Source organism: Pocillopora damicornis, chromosome 3 (assembly GCF_964200805.1).
Source record: "Pocillopora damicornis chromosome 3, jaPocDami1.2, whole genome shotgun sequence".
In the NCBI taxonomy this organism is placed as follows: domain Eukaryota; kingdom Metazoa; phylum Cnidaria; class Anthozoa; order Scleractinia; family Pocilloporidae; genus Pocillopora; species Pocillopora damicornis.
The window spans coordinates 6,855,650-6,872,442 of NC_142672.1; the positions used below are offsets into that span (position 1 = coordinate 6,855,650).

At 38.5% G+C, this 16,793-nt stretch overlaps 2 protein-coding genes across 3 annotated transcripts in view; one reads left to right on the forward strand and one right to left on the reverse strand.

Moving 5' to 3' along the window:
• LOC113665645 (engulfment and cell motility protein 1) overlaps positions 1-11,315 on the forward strand; it is a 17,156-nt gene extending 5,841 nt beyond the window's left edge. For both annotated transcript variants that reach the window (XM_027181365.2, XM_027181364.2), the window contains 14 exons: positions 604-654; positions 1,474-1,599; positions 2,411-2,539; positions 2,697-2,801; positions 3,313-3,424; positions 4,333-4,541; positions 5,663-5,760; positions 6,384-6,435; positions 7,018-7,081; positions 7,261-7,362; positions 7,796-7,869; positions 8,424-8,510; positions 8,727-8,771; positions 9,198-11,315. In XM_027181365.2, the coding sequence (XP_027037166.2) occupies positions 604-654; positions 1,474-1,599; positions 2,411-2,539; positions 2,697-2,801; positions 3,313-3,424; positions 4,333-4,541; positions 5,663-5,760; positions 6,384-6,435; positions 7,018-7,081; positions 7,261-7,362; positions 7,796-7,869; positions 8,424-8,510; positions 8,727-8,771; positions 9,198-9,353 (1,410 nt within the window). In that variant the 3' untranslated portion in view covers positions 9,354-11,315. The remainder of the gene's footprint in view (positions 1-603; positions 655-1,473; positions 1,600-2,410; positions 2,540-2,696; positions 2,802-3,312; positions 3,425-4,332; positions 4,542-5,662; positions 5,761-6,383; positions 6,436-7,017; positions 7,082-7,260; positions 7,363-7,795; positions 7,870-8,423; positions 8,511-8,726; positions 8,772-9,197) is intronic.
• On the reverse strand, positions 11,182-15,857 carry LOC113665646 (dolichol-phosphate mannosyltransferase subunit 1). Its single transcript, XM_027181366.2, has 9 exons — positions 15,689-15,857; positions 15,485-15,584; positions 15,332-15,365; positions 14,644-14,720; positions 14,028-14,053; positions 13,780-13,875; positions 13,207-13,275; positions 12,742-12,856; positions 11,182-11,985 (listed from the first exon to the last, which is right to left on the reverse strand). The coding sequence occupies exons 1-9, from the start codon at positions 15,790-15,792 to the stop codon at positions 11,881-11,883; spliced, it is 726 nt and encodes a 241-aa protein (XP_027037167.2). The 5' UTR covers positions 15,793-15,857; the 3' UTR covers positions 11,182-11,880.
• Between the last annotated feature and the right edge of the window lie 936 nt (positions 15,858-16,793).

Consider the following 16,793-nt stretch of genomic DNA (forward strand, 5'->3'; position numbering starts at 1 on the left):
GGAAACCATTTTACATTTCTTTATAAAATAACTAATGAAAGAGGAACGAAAACCGTGTTTACATACGCTCATGTAAATGGTTTTATGGCCAATCAGAGCGCGCGTACTATTTGAATTATTTTACAATGAAAACTGGCCACCGTTAAGAGTTTCTGAGCTGACGTTAGCCCTTCGTCATTCGCTCTGACGTGTCAATGACAATATGCAGTTGATATTTACCCATTGAAAGTTGTGTTCCCCTACTCTTGGGAAATCTTTTGGTTGCAGCGTCTTTCATTTTGTGTAGCAACATTTCTCTAATCATATATTTATTCTGGATGACTGGATAAGATAATTTTTCATTTGTTAAAAAAGGTGTCACGCACAGCTTTTAACAGCAAATGTTGAAAGCTTCACAGTAATTTCATGTATATGTACGAAAGCAATTTCAAACTAGTTTGATTGGCACAGCCATTATCTCCATTTCTCGAAAATAGAGGAAACGCAAATCGATCTGTGTAAATCAGTTTGACCTGAAACGGCTTCCTCTGAGGAACAACACCGCGACTAAAAGTCTGCCCTTCTCATGCTAAAATACTCCTTACCATGATATTTTTTTTTCAGCAATTTGTAGATACACTATCAAAGAAAGGAGTAAGAACATATATTATGAACGTAAGCCAAATGTTTTCCATGCTTCTAAAAGATACTTTCTTAACAAATGTTAGATATGAGTCAGTATTTGATCAGCAGGTTATAATTGAGGAATTTATCCTAAACGGGTGAACTGCAAGCAGAGAAACCGTTAACAGTACAGGGAACGCTCTATTAAGCCCTTCGCTGCCTACAAAGGCCTATCCTTCTCTCCCTAAACACAAACCCTAAAGTGGTGGGTTAGGTTGGCCACTAATAGGCTCTCCTTGTTTGGGCTTCTGCTTACGCGTTTCTTTGCCCGGGGGAAGACACTGGCATAAGGCCTTGAGCGATCCTAGCTGGCGAGAAGTCTGCAAGGGGTGCAGCAATAGCAGCCATTTGTGCTCCTAGGAGGATGGACGATAAAGGAATAAAGTTCTCCTCTCCCCCCTCCCCCTTGCCGCAAACAACGCGTCCTTTCCAACAAGCCGCAGATCTTGAAGCCCTGGTAATCAGTATGTCCTCCGGAAGTATAATTGAGCGTTAAGTGTAAAGTATGAAAAACAAATACAAACTGTATCGAAGCTTGTACCTACGCCATGAGTATTGTTGCTAACTAAACTTTGAAGCCGCATGTTTGGAGCTAGGAGAATAGCAGTCTGTGGCTTGTTCCCTTTGGGGATCTTGATCACAAAGATATATTCGATGTGCTTTGACTAAATTTTTATGAAAGCAATATTCCGGGAAGAATCTTAACCCGTGACATTAACCACTGATGGCACTCAGTCCTAAAGGCGTTTTACAGCCGTTCACCACTAAGGGAAAACTGTATTTTCGTGTTGTTTTGTTTTTTCTTTTAAGGATATTATTCGCGGTGGAAAGACCATGAGAAGTGAAATGGAACATCAGCTGTACGTGTACCAGTCCCTCATATTCCGATCTCTTTTGGTAGACATGTCTCTTATAAAAGGAAATGCCCAGAACCAGGTTGGTGAATAACCTCTGTTGGTAATGCTTGTGAACGAACAGGTCGAACCAGCGAACGAACGAGCGAATGGATCGAAGGAACAAACGAGCGTGAGAACGGAAGACTTTATATGTGAACAAAGGAACGAGTGAGTGAATGAAAGACTGGATTAACTAACGAACGCACGAACAAACGAACGAATGAACGAACAAAGGAACGAACGAAAGAACGAACAAACGCACGAACAAACGAACGCATGAACAAACGAAGGAACGCACGAACGCAAGAACAAATGAACGAACGAACGAACGAGCAGATGAGCGAGCGAATCAAAGACCGAACTTGGATGAAAAATCTTGTGATTGAAGGGAGGAAGGACTGAGGCAGTGAAGAAATAAATACATGAACGGAGAAGTGGAGGAATATTAATTGAGCGAACAAATGAAAGAACACCAAAAACTGACTAACGAATCAAGGAATAAACGGAAAAAACCAACAAGAACGAATGCATGTGTAGACGGACAGATAGATGGGTAGACAAAAGTAGACGAGAGAGTCAACAAAGGAACGAACACACGAATGAATAAACAGGCGAAAAAAGAAAAGACGGGCATACGTACGTGGAAGTGAACAGAAGAAGGAACGAATTGGAAAGCGAACGTCAGGTTCACTGAGGACGAACGGACGAGAGCTCTAAAATGATAATCGAACCAACGAAAAGAGATAACGATAAGTGAACTAATATACTGGCCAGCGATTGAAAAGACGAAGAAAGACTGACGATTTTTGACTTGTTTTCCAAATCTGTCAAATTCCTGTTTTTCTTTTCAGAGTCTTTTCGAAAGTCTTAACACCTTGCGGCAAGTAGTGTTTGAATCAGATATTGTGGCCGCGAGCTCAGGAAGACCTCTTTCACAAGCGGGAGAACTTTCCAAAGACTTCAAGAGACTTGGGTTTGTGGTGAGTTCACCTAGTGTAGTTCAAATCAGGGTAGGCAGGCTTTTATCACAAATTATGATCATCATTATCGTTGATCTCGTCGTCATTATCGTCAATATCGTTATCATTATTATTTATTATAATCATTGCTCAGCGGTTTTTATGAATTTTCTCCTAGGACATTGACACACCAGCAAATGACTTCAGCGAAGCACCCCCTGGCCTTCTTCCTCTTCATACAATGGTTTACTTTGCACGGAAACACGAGGAACAATATGTCAAGGTATTTATCGTTTTAAGGTTGCAGCTCTATCTCTGTTTCTTAACCGGCTCCTCTCAGGAGCTTAGCAAATAGCGGGTGCGTTACCGGCCCAAACAAACCCCATCCATTATTTTGTATTCATGGTTTTAGCAATGGCTGTTGACAAAATTTATTTCTTTTGTGTGTTTGTCATGTTTGTTTGATCTTGGTTTCCATTAGCCTTATAAACAATTCTTATCAAATCTTGGCAAAGCATCAACACTTCAAGCAATGTTTGAGAACAGCTATCATAAAAATGTTTTGGCGAGATAAACCTGTACTTGAAGTACTAAAATTTTTTGTTTACTCGTCATGGAGGCCAAAGTAGTCGCAGCTGAGAGCGTTGTAGATACTTTAACCTTGATGTCGGTCCTTAAAAGATACAGTTTAAATGTTATAAAAGAGTTCAAAACACCCTCTTTACGCTCTTGATGTCTCGGTGTTGACAACAATTTGCATGAGATAAATTCTAACTGTATTTTTTCACGTCCAGGTCATTTTAGAAAACCATGCTCGAGGTGACGACTATGAGTGCCCGTTTGCTCGCACCAGTATTGCTCTTACCAAAATGTTGTGTGATGTACTGGAAATCAATGCAGAACCACGTAAGTTAAAGTGTCAAACTTCATATTCTTTGATGCTTGTGAACGCTGTTTTTGTTTTCGGCTGTACACAGGCTACTCTCGAAGGGGAGGGGGGAGAGGGGAGAGGGGAGAGGGGAGGGGGGAGAGGGGAGGGGGGAGAGGGGAGGAAAGAGGGAAGGGGGAGAGAGGAGGGGGGAGGGGAGAGAGGGGAGGAAGGGAGGGGGAGGATGGGAGGGGGAGGATGGGAAGGGCATCTAAGGGAAGTGTAAGTAGGTATTTGTTACCGAATCCTGCAAACCTCAGTCCGTTTCAAGAAATAAAAATCCGTAATTTTTTTCGTTTACCTGTTTAAGCCGACAAAATTGTTTAAATTGTGGCAACTTGAACTTAGGAAGCCTGGTTTAGTATGTTTAGTGCCATAAGATAGTGGGATACCACAAAATGGTAACAAATGACCAAAAGACCGTGCACTAGTTCTCACCCTGTCCAGGGCATCTGGGCCGAGTTGTTCAAAGCTGGGTTGGTGTGAAAGCTGATTCCAGATCAGAGAGCCGTAAAAGAAAATTCAGTGTAATAATTTTTGTCTACAATTTGAGTATTGAAAGCTCTAAAGATTAAAGAATAGGTTATTATACCAAAAAGGCTTTTAAGTAAAGGAATAAAAATTGCGTATTAAGTTTGGGTTAGTACTAATCGGCCTTCAAACAGCTGGGTCGTAGTTAAAAAGTTCATTGTGGTTTGTAATGAAATTACATGCCCAGTCTAAGATTTAATATCCCGGAAACCCCACCCTATTTGGCAGGATATACCCGTTTAGAAAATTGAAGGCATCCCTCTCTCTCGGAATCAACGCTTCGTTCTTAGGATTGGCATATCGTTCTCGTTCGTCTTAAAGAGTACTTATTTTTATGTTTTTTTCCTCACTTAAGCGTCAGATTCCGGTAAGGAGTACTACCCGATATTTTTCACTATGGACTTTGCATTTGAGGAATTCTTTTGCATCTGTATTCAACTTCTGAATAAGACGTGGAAAGAGATGAGAGCCACTTCAGGAGATTTCAACCGTGTTATGCAAGTGGTTAAGGACCAGATTTGTAGAGCGCTCAAAGAGAGACATCTCTCCATGGAATTGTTTAGGGTATGTAAAAAATCTAGTACTTGTACATGCGCTTTAAAAATCGATTGCTACTAGATACTGATGGTGTTCGATTAGTATTGACTGTTGCTTTTTTGTTGTCCTGTTTGTTCGTATGTTTTGGTTTGTTTTTGTAATCAGTCTTCTCCTTAGTGAAAGATATTTTTCGTCCTGTCACGAGCGTGGGACAAAGAAAAAATTCTTAGACCTCATGAGGAATCGAACCTCAGACCTTCGGATTCCGCGCTCCGATGCTCTACCACTGAGCCACGGAAACTCTACGGTGAGCGAGGTCTATTACGAGGTTCATATGATACGCGTCCTGCGTACTGCTAGGATCAGCAATGTCGATAGCGTCATGTTTGTAAATAGACTAAGAAAGATGGTAAGTTTTGAGCTCGGTAAAGAAATAGTGAAAGATATTTTTCGTGTGTGGGACAAAGAAAAAATCCAGAGTCCCCATGAGGAATCGAACCTCAGATCTTCGGATTCCGCGCTCCGTTGCTCTACCACTGAGCCACGGAGACTGTACGGTGAGCGAGGAATCCGAATGTCTGAGGGAATCTTTCACTTTTTCTTTACCAAGCTCAAAACCTACTATCATTCCGAAGGTGGGAATTCTTTCTTCCCACGCTCGTGACGAGACGAAAAATATATTTGACTATTTCTCCACCGAGCTCAAAACTTACCTCCTTTCTCATTCTAGTTATTGTTCTCCTTGATTTAAGGCCTGATCAAGGGGCAAAGTAACCCGTATTAATGTCTTTTAATTTCGAGAAAAAAAATTCTCTGGAAGTTGTGGAGAACCCAGGAGAAGAATTAACAACCTGGCTTTAGTTACCGATCAATAATAGGAGCAGTCAATCGAGCAGTCTGACCGTCTGGGTAATAGTAGTTCTGCGTGAGAGTAGTTCTGAAATGGACTGGTGTCGATCAAAGTGATTGACGTTTCTACAACTTAAGAGGAAGTAAACATCAGCGTTTTCAGTTTTCATCGAGAGTATTACCTGCGAAGGTAATTCTGCACTAACCTCACTTGCGCTTGTTACAAGAAATTACTCTTAAGTAGCCATTTATTTCAAGTGATTCGACTCTGACGCTCAATACAACTCCTTTTCTTGCAGACAAACGTGTTCAACGTAGGATATTCGCAAATTGTTAAAATTCTACAAGACGAAATTCAAGCAAGGAACATCATGGAGCTCAAGGCTAAACCTGTCGTGTGAGTATTGATAGAAGTCGACAGTGTACTTTCCCAGTGATCTCTCTAAGGACCAAGGTAGTTTTCACTGAACTTTTGACTTCTAGAAGTGATCAACATCCGACTGCTTTCCACAGCTTCTGTTCAGTATGCAATGAACTAGGTTCCCAATATCCGCCTTTCCTTCGAGTATTGTGCACTCGTTCTCACCAGGGAGGAGAGGGCAAGAGCGTGGGCTTACATCCCGTTTAGCAGCCGGTCATTGAATAAAAAAACACAGCAGGATTATTTAAGGAATGCGCAAACGGATCAATTTTGGTCAGTTGCACCCAAATTTCTCGCGCAAAGTTAAGAAAAAAATTGAGAAATAACCGTTCTGGCGCAAATTTACCATTAAAAATGTAAATGCTCAAAGAAATATTTTAAAAAATGACGGAAAAGGAAAACTTAAGACTTTAATATCATAACTGAGTTTAGTTCAGTTAATTACAGGTATTCTCTTGACTTTCCATTGTGTTTTGAGCTTAATCAAAATTTTACTCGATGTGTCAACACTCTGACCGTCTGGTTTATGGGGTTGTTTGCTAATAACTCCTGTAACATTTGATTGTAAAATTGAAACGTTGTCAATTGTTCATCTACAGAGAACTTAGAGAACAAGTTCTGCCAGAACTAAAAGAATTAGTCAAACAACAGGTAGCCCCAAATCTCTATCATCAACAGCTATTCACCGACGTGGAGGTGGCTAGTGGTGAATATTTACCGAACCGCGAAGCAGAGACGTACATATCCATCACTAGCCACCGACTCTCAGGTGACTAGTTGTCGTAGAATATACTAAAACAGTGATATAATATAGCACAAAAAGATGATTTTTAACTCATGTATTCCTGCAACGATCACAATAATTTCGGGCGTAAATACTCAAAGATGAATAGGAAAGGATTTTTGGAGTTTAAGTAGCTAATCCAGGCGTGCCTGAAACACTATCCACTGTTTCAGTGTGTACGTAAAATAGATATTGCTCGAACTTATTTTATTAGCCATTTCTTAAATGTGAACGCTGGGTTTTTAATAACTTTTTTCATAAGCGGCTGCCGATGTTTTCATGGGCGGCGATTCCCGTAAAAGGAACCGAAGATGAAACTCGAAGATGAGTCTTCCTGCAAACTAGACAGACGGCTTTTATTGAAATCCGTGTGAGCGGGTCTGAGCTTTTTTTAAACTTGTCTAATTATTTATTCTTCCAACTTTACATCTCACGTTGATTCTCTTCAGAGATTGGATCAACTCATCCAGGGAGCCCTGTTTGACAAAAACCCAGGGAGAGGACGAGGACGAGGTAAGAATCACCGACCAACCACGGTCGTAAAAACGTGACGCCTTGTTTTTTTACTTCAACAGACGAGGTGTTTTACTTCGAAAGTTGTGGTCTTCATAATATTGTTTTTGTTGTTTCTATCCGAGAGTTGAACCCAATGAGATGCTAATTGTTGTGGCTCTTTTCCTGTTTTACTTTAGATAGATACTGGTATTGTCGGCTGTCACCCAATTTAAAATTTCTGCATTATGGCGACTGTCAAGAAGGACAAACGCCTTCGTTGGAGAATCTTCCAAACAAATGTAAGTGTTATGTTTCTTCTTTGCTTTAGGATAAAAGACCAAGTCTACTTGAGGTAAGTGTCAACGCCCAGCCATAGTAGCGATTTAGTTGGTAGAGAAATTTAGATGGCTGTATTACAGAAATATTTTTACTTTGTCTATCCCAACTGTGGAATCAAAATAACAATTAAGCTGGTTATCTGTGTCAGAATGGTCTGTGGGGATCACTTCCTTTTTCTACTCAGGAAATGATTAAATGCCCGCTGGCACATAGTCGAGGTTACTTGAAAAAACTGATAGGGGTAGCCTGTTATGGTTACAGTAACAGGAATGATCTTCGACAATCTCAACTGGGCCCTATATACTTTTTATGTCTGATGCCAACCTCAACCTGGGGGACCATTACTGTTTAGAACTTTCTTTGTGTACTAAACTTTGTATTTGTTGATTTTAGTTTCGATTGCTAAAGTTAAAAATCTACTGGTTGGAAAGGATTGTCCTCATAGCAAAGATCGCAAAATCGGCAAAGTAAGATAAATAAGATTTAGTCTCGTTTTACTGACTTTTTTTTTAAGTGGTGGCCGTTAATTAGATACGATAGAGAAATACTGTTAGGAATTGAGATGAGAGCTAGATTGAAAAAGGTGACCAAAGAGAGAAAACTATCAACGACAGGACATTTTATTTAACACGAAATTCCAACAGCTACAATTATAAGAAATGTTCTGAAGACAGAGAGCCGAGGCGAGTAGATCTTTGGAAGAAAAGGATTTGTTCTCTACGTCGCGGCTTGTCCGTCTTCATAAATTTCAGCCTAGATGTTCTTAGTTTTTAGTTTGCAGTCTGTGTTAATAACCTTCAAACGATCTTAACCGCCATGAATATTCTCGTCCCTCTTTATCTTCTTCATAATTTGAGGTTTGTGTTTAAGTCTCCTTCTACTGAAATGAAAACACCTCTAGTTTCCTCGTTTGCATAACGACGAAAGAAGCGCTATGAATTTCTGTCTTGGCTAAATGTAATGCGAAGTTTCGCTTTGATTGTATTCCTTCTCACTGTGTTTGATTTATATTTATCCACAGACGTTTGTCCCATTTTGTTTTTCTCTAATGTACGAGTCTGAAGCAGAAGAAAAACATCTTGATTTCATCGCAGCGACCCAAATAATCGTCAGTATTTGAATTGTGATACTTCTTTCGTAAGATATTTTACATTTTTAGCGTTCCTTCCCTCGATGGAAATGTAGATCTTCTATAGGAAATTGGAAATATTCCCGATTAATGAGAGCCTCTGCAAAAAATTTATTGTTGCTAAATCCCATGAAAGGTGAAAGATCGGATCCTTAATGATCAAATTATTTCTTAAACTGTTCTATTTCGCTTTAGTTCGCCAATTGGACAGACGGCTTGGCAACGCTTCTTAACAAAGAGGTTAGTTACGCAGTTCTTCGATTGTAGTAAGCTTTCATTAGCTTGAACATCAATCCGTTGGGAGAGGCCTAGCGTTTTTTCTTTAGGGAGGCTTTTAGCCATATATGGTCGAAAGACAATACTTTTAGCAAAAGTGTGAAAAAAAATTGCGTGCGTTGCGAGTAGGTGAACTTTACAGTTCAGTCCTACCTAGGGTTCCACGAGAAGAAAAGGGAGCAGCGGTCATATGATAAAATGCATAATTAATGAGTTAGGTCAGGCTGGACAGGAAAATCCTTTTCTTGAGATCATGACGTGCCAAATATGTCCCGTCCGGCCTTCCTTGTGAGTCAATAAGTAAATATGATTGTAGTTATTGGAGAGTTGCCTGAAAGAAATTGAGAATACTTTTTAAGCTTCGACTGTTGTTTTGTTACTTGTGTATAGATGCCGTCAAAAGAGTCACATGAAGAGTTGGAGACCCTCCTAAATATGGAAATGAAATTGAGACTATTGGATTTGGAGAATATAACTATCCCCGAAACTCCGCCTCCCATACCCGCCGACCCCCCGAATTTTAACTTTGTTTACGACTTTAGTTAGCTTTGAAGCGATTTAAGGCGTTCTTCCTATTCAAGTCCGAAAATGAATTTTTGATCATGTTAGCTCAATGAGGACGAAAAAAAAAAGGGAACATTTAATTGCCACTTCCCGTGTCTTCAGTAACTTCTGCTCCAAAGCTGATTGGTTTAGTATGCTTAAAACTATATGCCTGTCGGGCCAGTCAGCCGTGGAAACGTTGTAGTAATGATTCATCCATTCATAGAGCGTTCTGAAGTAAAGCGACGGGGTGGAAATAGCGAAATGAAACACAAAACAATTCCGAGAAACAATTTCTGTTTGTTGTTAGTTAGCTGGTGAGCTATGTGGCTTATTTATTCAGCAAGCGCATATTTCTCGAAATCTACTTTGTTCTGTTTGTTCCACGTTTTGTTGTTTTCTTTGTTCATCAAACCTCTTCTATAGGACGTGTCGTTAAAATCCAATACGTTATTCATTCTAATCCACTACGGTTAGTTTTTCTAACGATCTACATTTTCGGAATTGATTAGAGAAACGCCCCCTCTTGACATTAAGTTTTAGTAATTATCAATGTGTAACGAGAGAAAGAAGTATGAGTCTGAGATGTGTTTTAATACGTAGGTATTTTGATAAATAGTTTGCTTGATATAATTTTCTTTTGGATCATGTATGGGCTATTTTCACGGGAGAAAATCGTCGCAAATGATTAGTATAGTAGTCTAGTTTTAATAGGTAGTTAGCGGGCTTAATAGATTTCGAAAATTAACTTCCTCGAGGAACACAGCCGATCTGTGATAAGAGAGAAACTTTACATCATTATTGTCAATTTTGTGCAACAATGTTGTCCTTTCAACCTTAATTATGTTACATTTTGTCGATAAAATAATCTAGTTTTTCACAAAAGTTTAAGGACTCTATTCACACAAGCTGCTTGAAAAAACTTGTTACGATAATGTCATGAGAAATTCAGACACACGAAATCCCATATATTTTTAAGTAGAGGAATTGTGGGAATTTGAAAACCAACGCACGTGTTTGCATAACGAAGGAGAGCAAGGAGGATTTACTCACGGGAAACTGGGTCTGAATCCGCCAATCTTTTTTCATCCTTTATCATCTTTGTTCCATTTTAGTTCATTCTTTCCATCTTGTCTTTTTGCTCTAACATCAAAACACTATTTTAACGTGTCTTTGTTTGGCGTTGAAGGTAATGATACTTGTCGTGACTGACGAAGAAACTGTAGGGACCTGTATTTTAACAGCCCTGGCGATGTGAAAGTTTTCCTTACATTTTTTCCTGTAGAATCCGGATAATGTCACGGAGCTCTTAACTTAAACCCGCGATTGAACCCGAGTTATTTAAGTTGCGTGGCGAACATTAGTCGTGTAAACACGGGTTACTGGTTTTGTTCCTTTTTTTGGAACAAAAGAAAACAAAATTAGAACTAGATAGAACAACGGAACATAACATAAGACTAGTCAAGTTATTTTTATGGCATGTTTATAAGCTTTTTTTAATCATATCAATCTCTCAGTGCTGGTATTTGTTGCAGGGATTGAAATGTTTTTGAACAACCGCGTTTTCAAGAGACGACCATAAGCAAGAAATTTTAATCTTGCTGGTTGTTTTTGCTGTTTTATTATTTCTTTGTAACATATGAATCTGATTCCGAGGACCAAAAAAACCGAGCTATGGAAAATAAACGAAACCACGCATAATTACTCAGCTCGTTTGCGAATTCCAAGTATTTCGAGCCCACTATATCTAGGTTTAAATGCTAGAATTATCTTACAAGTTCTCTCAGTTCCCTAAAGAATATCATACTCATGAAATAAATTTGTGGCCATATTTTACTACAATACTTTTATTTTGTTATAACTTTAAGTAACCATATTTTTAAATATATAAAGAAAATTCTTTATAGTTATCTTAACTATTGTTAATTTGTATTATTCTTAATAAAACTCATGATAGCACTCACAGATGTACAGATTGCCCTTTTGATCTCGTTTGTAAAACTAAATGAAATTTATAAAGATGTTCTGAAAACTGACCCATCCACACAGCAAGTTTTATTGATCTAAAACAATTTTCGTTAATCCCCAAAATAAGAAAACGTTTTTCGAGAGAGAGAGAAAAGGGCAGGTACCTCTTACAACAAATTGAAGTCATTTAAGAGGTTACAATCATTAAACACATTAATGGTCACAGTTCTAGGTTATTAGTACCTTTCTAATAGATTCTTTTTACCAAGTTGATAAGTATGTAATTTCCTGTTTTCCCAGTCGGACCTGTGAATAACTTAATTCCTACTCTCAGCCATAATCAACAATATTATTTGACAGGTATCCTAGGAAATCCTTCATTCTTGAGTAAATGTCAACTTTCTTGATACCAATTCAAGTACGCATGCAATGGAGGCGCATTCCTATGGCACCTCAGTTAAGTATTGTAACCCTCTTTGGTTGACCGATTGAGAGTACATCTGAAACCCACACCTCTTCATAAAATATTTTTTAACAGAAGCTAAACCACTAAGCCTCTCCGTTATGTAGTAGCAAACAGATAAAGGAGTCCCTTGGCAAAAGAGACCACTTCACTACCACCAAGTTTAGATTCACCATAAACACGATCCACAAATGTGATAGGGACCTAAAAGAAACAGGAAGACAAACTGCAACTAAGAAAGAATTGCCTGTGTATGATGATAAAGTTAGCATCTAAAAATATATGTATAAACATGTAACCAATTTTCCTAATCAGAGAGCACTGAGGCTCTGTTTGCTTTGCTGTGCCAACTGGCAATGAGAGCAATCAAGGAGTCTGGCACAAAATTTCTCATTGCTCTCATTTCTCGCAGTGTATGACAACATTTCTGAGAAGGGCTAACACTCGAAATGTCAGCTTTGAAACTCTTTACAGTGACCAATTGACATTATTAACTAAGTTTATACTTCTATCGACTCAGTTTATACCATATTATCAACTCAGTTTAAATTTTTGTTAAATTTCTGAGAAATACACTGACAGCCTTCTCACAAACTCAACTTTAAATGAGTGCTATTTGTCTCACATGCAGCAACAGCTGAACCTATTCCTGTCAATTGCATAAATATTCTTAAAAGAAAGGGGATGGTGAGTCTGTCACATCAAGGTCATTGTAACATGGCTACACAGCAATCAAAGACACAGTAACCCAGCAGATACAGGAAATGACCATGCCATAACAATTTAAAGCTTGCCAAACAGAAAAAAATAGAAGAAAAGATGAAAGCATTTCTCCCATTCACTGAGTTCCCCTATTTCAAACAAAGCCTCATCATAGACAGACCAGATGACAAGTTGGCAATTCAAGAGCTTTGCTCCTCTTTGACATTAATTAGAAAATGTACTGACGCTGTAACTAACCTCTCCTATGGTGTAACCAAACTGCCTAGCACGCACAATCATTTCCATCTGAAAGATAAATCCTTTGGAAACACAGGCATCCACCAAGTTCTCGAGCACTTTCTTTTTGTATAATCTGTCAGAGAAGGGAAGAAATAGCTTTCTTTCAAAAGATAACACTCTATGTTTTTGTCCAGATTATAAAAGAATCAGAATCATTGTGAGGTAGAAAAACTGTCACTGATCAATTTGATGACCCTAATAAAAAAATTTTAGCCAAACCCATCTCCAATCCAATTGTAAGACAATCCAGACAAAGACTCAGTCATTTAACAAAGAGCTGCAAAGGTTCGGTTCTCACTTAAGAAGAAGGGGGATGGGGGAGGGGAGGGAGGGAACAGAGCCTCTCACTAGACTTTTAAGGAGTCTCAGATGGCAAAGGAAACAAGTTCAAAAATTGTTGATGTGAGGTGAAATATTTTTTACCTAAAACTTCCTGTCAGATCAGATGCACCAGGCCTGAGAAGCACCTGTGTCAGATAATTCGCCCCACGGCTGTAAAAGAACAAACGCACACACAGATAAACAAAACATGTTGAGTTATAGGGTCAGCATTCTTAGTTATGACTCAGGACCCAAAATTAGAAAAAAAATGCCTTTGATAGTACCTGAGTGGCAAAAAAATAGGTTCCCAGTAGCAAATTTTTTAGTCACCAATAAGTTGCAACTGTATGCACCTTCAAGTACAACAAATTTGGCTTTGCTACTATGTATGATGTATGAAGTAACTACTCAACATTCTGCACCCACTTCAGAAAGGAGGAACAGTGATCACATGCAGAATATGTGTCAAAATGTGGAGGCATTCAAAGTCAACAGACTTGTTTATGCAACATTCCTCTCTTTTTTTTTTCTCAACACAGAATTAGAACTAGAAAATATGAGCTACTGTTGAACTTGACTCATTACACTTTTGTATCAAAGACTTCTGTTCTAAGCTATAGTAAACCAGATATCCATAGGTAGTTGTTGAAAGTATTAAGAAAAAATTCAATTCACCTTATCAGTTTCCTTCTTAAATCCCAGCCAAACACTCCTCCATCTCCAATATACCTTGTTCCAGATACAATGTCATAGTCTCCTTCCTTCTGCTTTCTGTATCAAAAATTATTGAGAAAAAAACAGACATAAAAAAATATAGTTACAGATGGTTATTTGCATTGTATTCAGTGACTTAAAAAAAAACATAGATATGAGCTTTGAAACAAAAAACTTTGATCTAGGGATACAGTTAGTTATTGACATACCTGATGAATTCTGGAATAAATTTTGGCTGTTGACATAAGAAATTGATAAAATTGATAATTGAAAACAGGACTTCTAAATATGATGGTGGTTCATCACAGATACAGATATGGATTCTTGTTCCTTTCCCAACTAAAACCATTTTCAGGATCAACTTGGCAGAAACCAAAATCAAGAAATTCCCCAATGGCATCTGCTTCAACCAAACTCAGGCAAAAAGCATTGTATCAATGACTACCCCTCTTTCTCTCTCTTCCTTTCTCCTTCCAGCTCTCATCTTGTAAAGCCAGACAACGTATTCTCGACCCACTTGCACCTACTGTATGCCCCTTCTAATAATTTTTTTTAAATGTTTTCAAGGAAGAGCCTGTTTAGGGCCATGCAAGTCATATGGTAAAATCACATATTTAGCTCTGAGTAATTTCCTCACAGTAATACAACTCTTGTTGAAAAACCAGTACAAAAAGATCCTCAAACTATAGTATCACTTCAACTTGTCTTGAGTTATGCAACTTAAAAGTGTAATGCCTATCATGGTACTTCTCATACAAACAATGTGATATTTTGCAAACAAATATAAGTAAATGTAGTATAAAGAAAAAACACAATATTTCTCACATGATGAGATAAATCGGCATCCATGATAATTACAAAGTTCCCGGTTGCATGTTTCATTCCATGAATGTATGCAGTACCTGAAAGATCAGAAATCACTTCAAGAAAAAAAGAAAATTTGGATTTACAGTTAGGTTTCTGAATCTATGGAAACCTTCAGAGGGGAAGTAGGCAGATAACTTTGTTGGAAAATACAATTGGATGTTGTACCTCCAAGATACACATCGGTATATATTATGCACTTAATGTATAGTCCACAAGGGAACAGTTAGTTTTGTTTTCCCAAGAGTTCTGATGTCTCCTAAGACGAAGTTGAGGGAAACATCAGAACTTGAGGGAAAACAAAACTAACTAGGTTCCTGAGGGACCATACATTAGGTGCTATGTTCTATATTTAGACTTTCCCTTCAAAAATTAAATGGCAAAAACCTGCTGTTGTCAGTATTTGGCACATAGGCACCAACTGCACAATTGTATCCCATTTGAATTTGATCAGGGGTACATGACTAAGAATCAAACTTACAAGTTAAAGTCTAGGTATATAACAATATTAATTGTAGCTTCAAGGGTACAGTATCAGAATTAATATTGCATTGGTCACAAGGATCACATGCATTAGAAAAATAATAGTAATCATAATAATTATAATAATAATGATAATAACAAGAACTTTTAGTTGTAAGTTACTTACCTAGGCCAAGCTTGCTCGGTCTTGGTTTTAACCGCTACAATAATTAGAAACATAGATCAAAGCTTATATTATTTCTTCCAAAACCTCGCACAACAAGTGTTTGAACATTTCGACCAAAAAGGAAAAGCACGCGAGCTTTCTAGCAAGACTTACAATTATATCAGTTCCAAAAATATTTTCCAGTTGTTTGGCTGCCTCTTGGGTACCGTCTGGACTTCCATCGTCGATAATTATTATTTCATAATCATACCCACTTAAAAAACAATAAAAGAATTTTTGAAATCCGACGTGGATGAAGATGTTCATGAACGACAGTAACCAAAATTGTTTAAAAAAAAAACCAGGATTTACTCTTACCACTCTGAAAAAGCCTTCACGATCAACCACACGATCAAGGGTAGGTTTTCTCGCTCGTTATATGTGGGTAGCAAAATAGAGTATTTCTCTTCGTTGTCCGCCATCTTGAATTTTACGTGGCAAGACGGACCGCTGTACTACATGGAACGCGTTGCTAATATAGGCACGCATTGCCTGAAAACTCTCTTATCCAGCAAAACACAAGTGTAATTTTTCAAATATTTCGGTATGCCATAAAAAAGACTACATCCGTTTCAATGAAGAGAACTGAGGACCAAGTTCTTAAGGAGTAACCAGAAGCCTTAAGAATTCTCAAAACAAGAACTGTCAATGAATAGGCTGTGTGGTTAGTGTCAGCATTTTGAGAGGGGGCGTTATCAAGATGGCAATCATTTTTTCCTTTTCACAAGGGTGTGGTCTACAGCTTTTTCTAGCTCTGAGATCCTCTGAGATCAAGACTATCGCTACGTCAAAGTGCTAAAAAAGAACACAATATCAAGATCAGGAGCCGGAGGTGGAATATTTTCACTTTACGAGGGTTGCTGTTGAAAGAAACATATGGATGATAAATAAAATCAGATTGAAAAGCTTTCAATTAAGGTCTTTGTCAGCCTCGTTATCAGAGGCTTTAGGGAGGAGCCTGGTAATGAGTTCATGTTGACGTGACAGACCGTTAAGGTCGTGCCCGTTCCATCGATCAAACGTCAACACCTGCTGCATTCTCGAGCGTAATAGGGACCTTAAGCAAATCACGACGGCGACGGCAGCGAGGACATGGAAAAATAAAAGATCTAATTGGCAGAATAGCTCAGCACGTGCGTTTAAAACTTTGTACATTTCTTAGCCGTCCTATGCAAAGCAACAACGTGAAATCACCACAATTTGCGTCGTCTGCGAACCGAAACCGCGACTGCAAATTATTTGAATTTCCATTTGGAACTCAACGCTTATACGTTATGCTGAAGTTGAGGTGTGGCGCCGTACGAGACAGTAAACAAATGCAGCCATTTCTGAAATTCTAATTCAAGGTAGAAATTCATTTTTTTAATCGAAGTCTTCCTTGGCGTTGCCGTCCTGGCTGCTTAAGGTCCCTAATATTAGCCAC

What these genes read in the sequence shown, in the direction of transcription:
- LOC113665646 (XM_027181366.2), bottom strand. Translation starts at nt 15,792, where the DNA reads ATGGCGGACAACGAAGAGAAATACTCTATTTTGCTACCCACATATAAC. An exon ending in ATGCCGATTTATCTCATCAT is followed by an intron (nt 14,054 to 14,643) that starts GTGAGAAATATT and finishes TTATGTCAACAG; the next exon opens with CCAAAATTTATTCCAGAATT. An exon ending in TTAAGAAGGAAACTGATAAG is followed by an intron (nt 13,276 to 13,779) that starts GTGAATTGAATT and finishes GTTCTTTTACAG; the next exon opens with CCGTGGGGCGAATTATCTGA.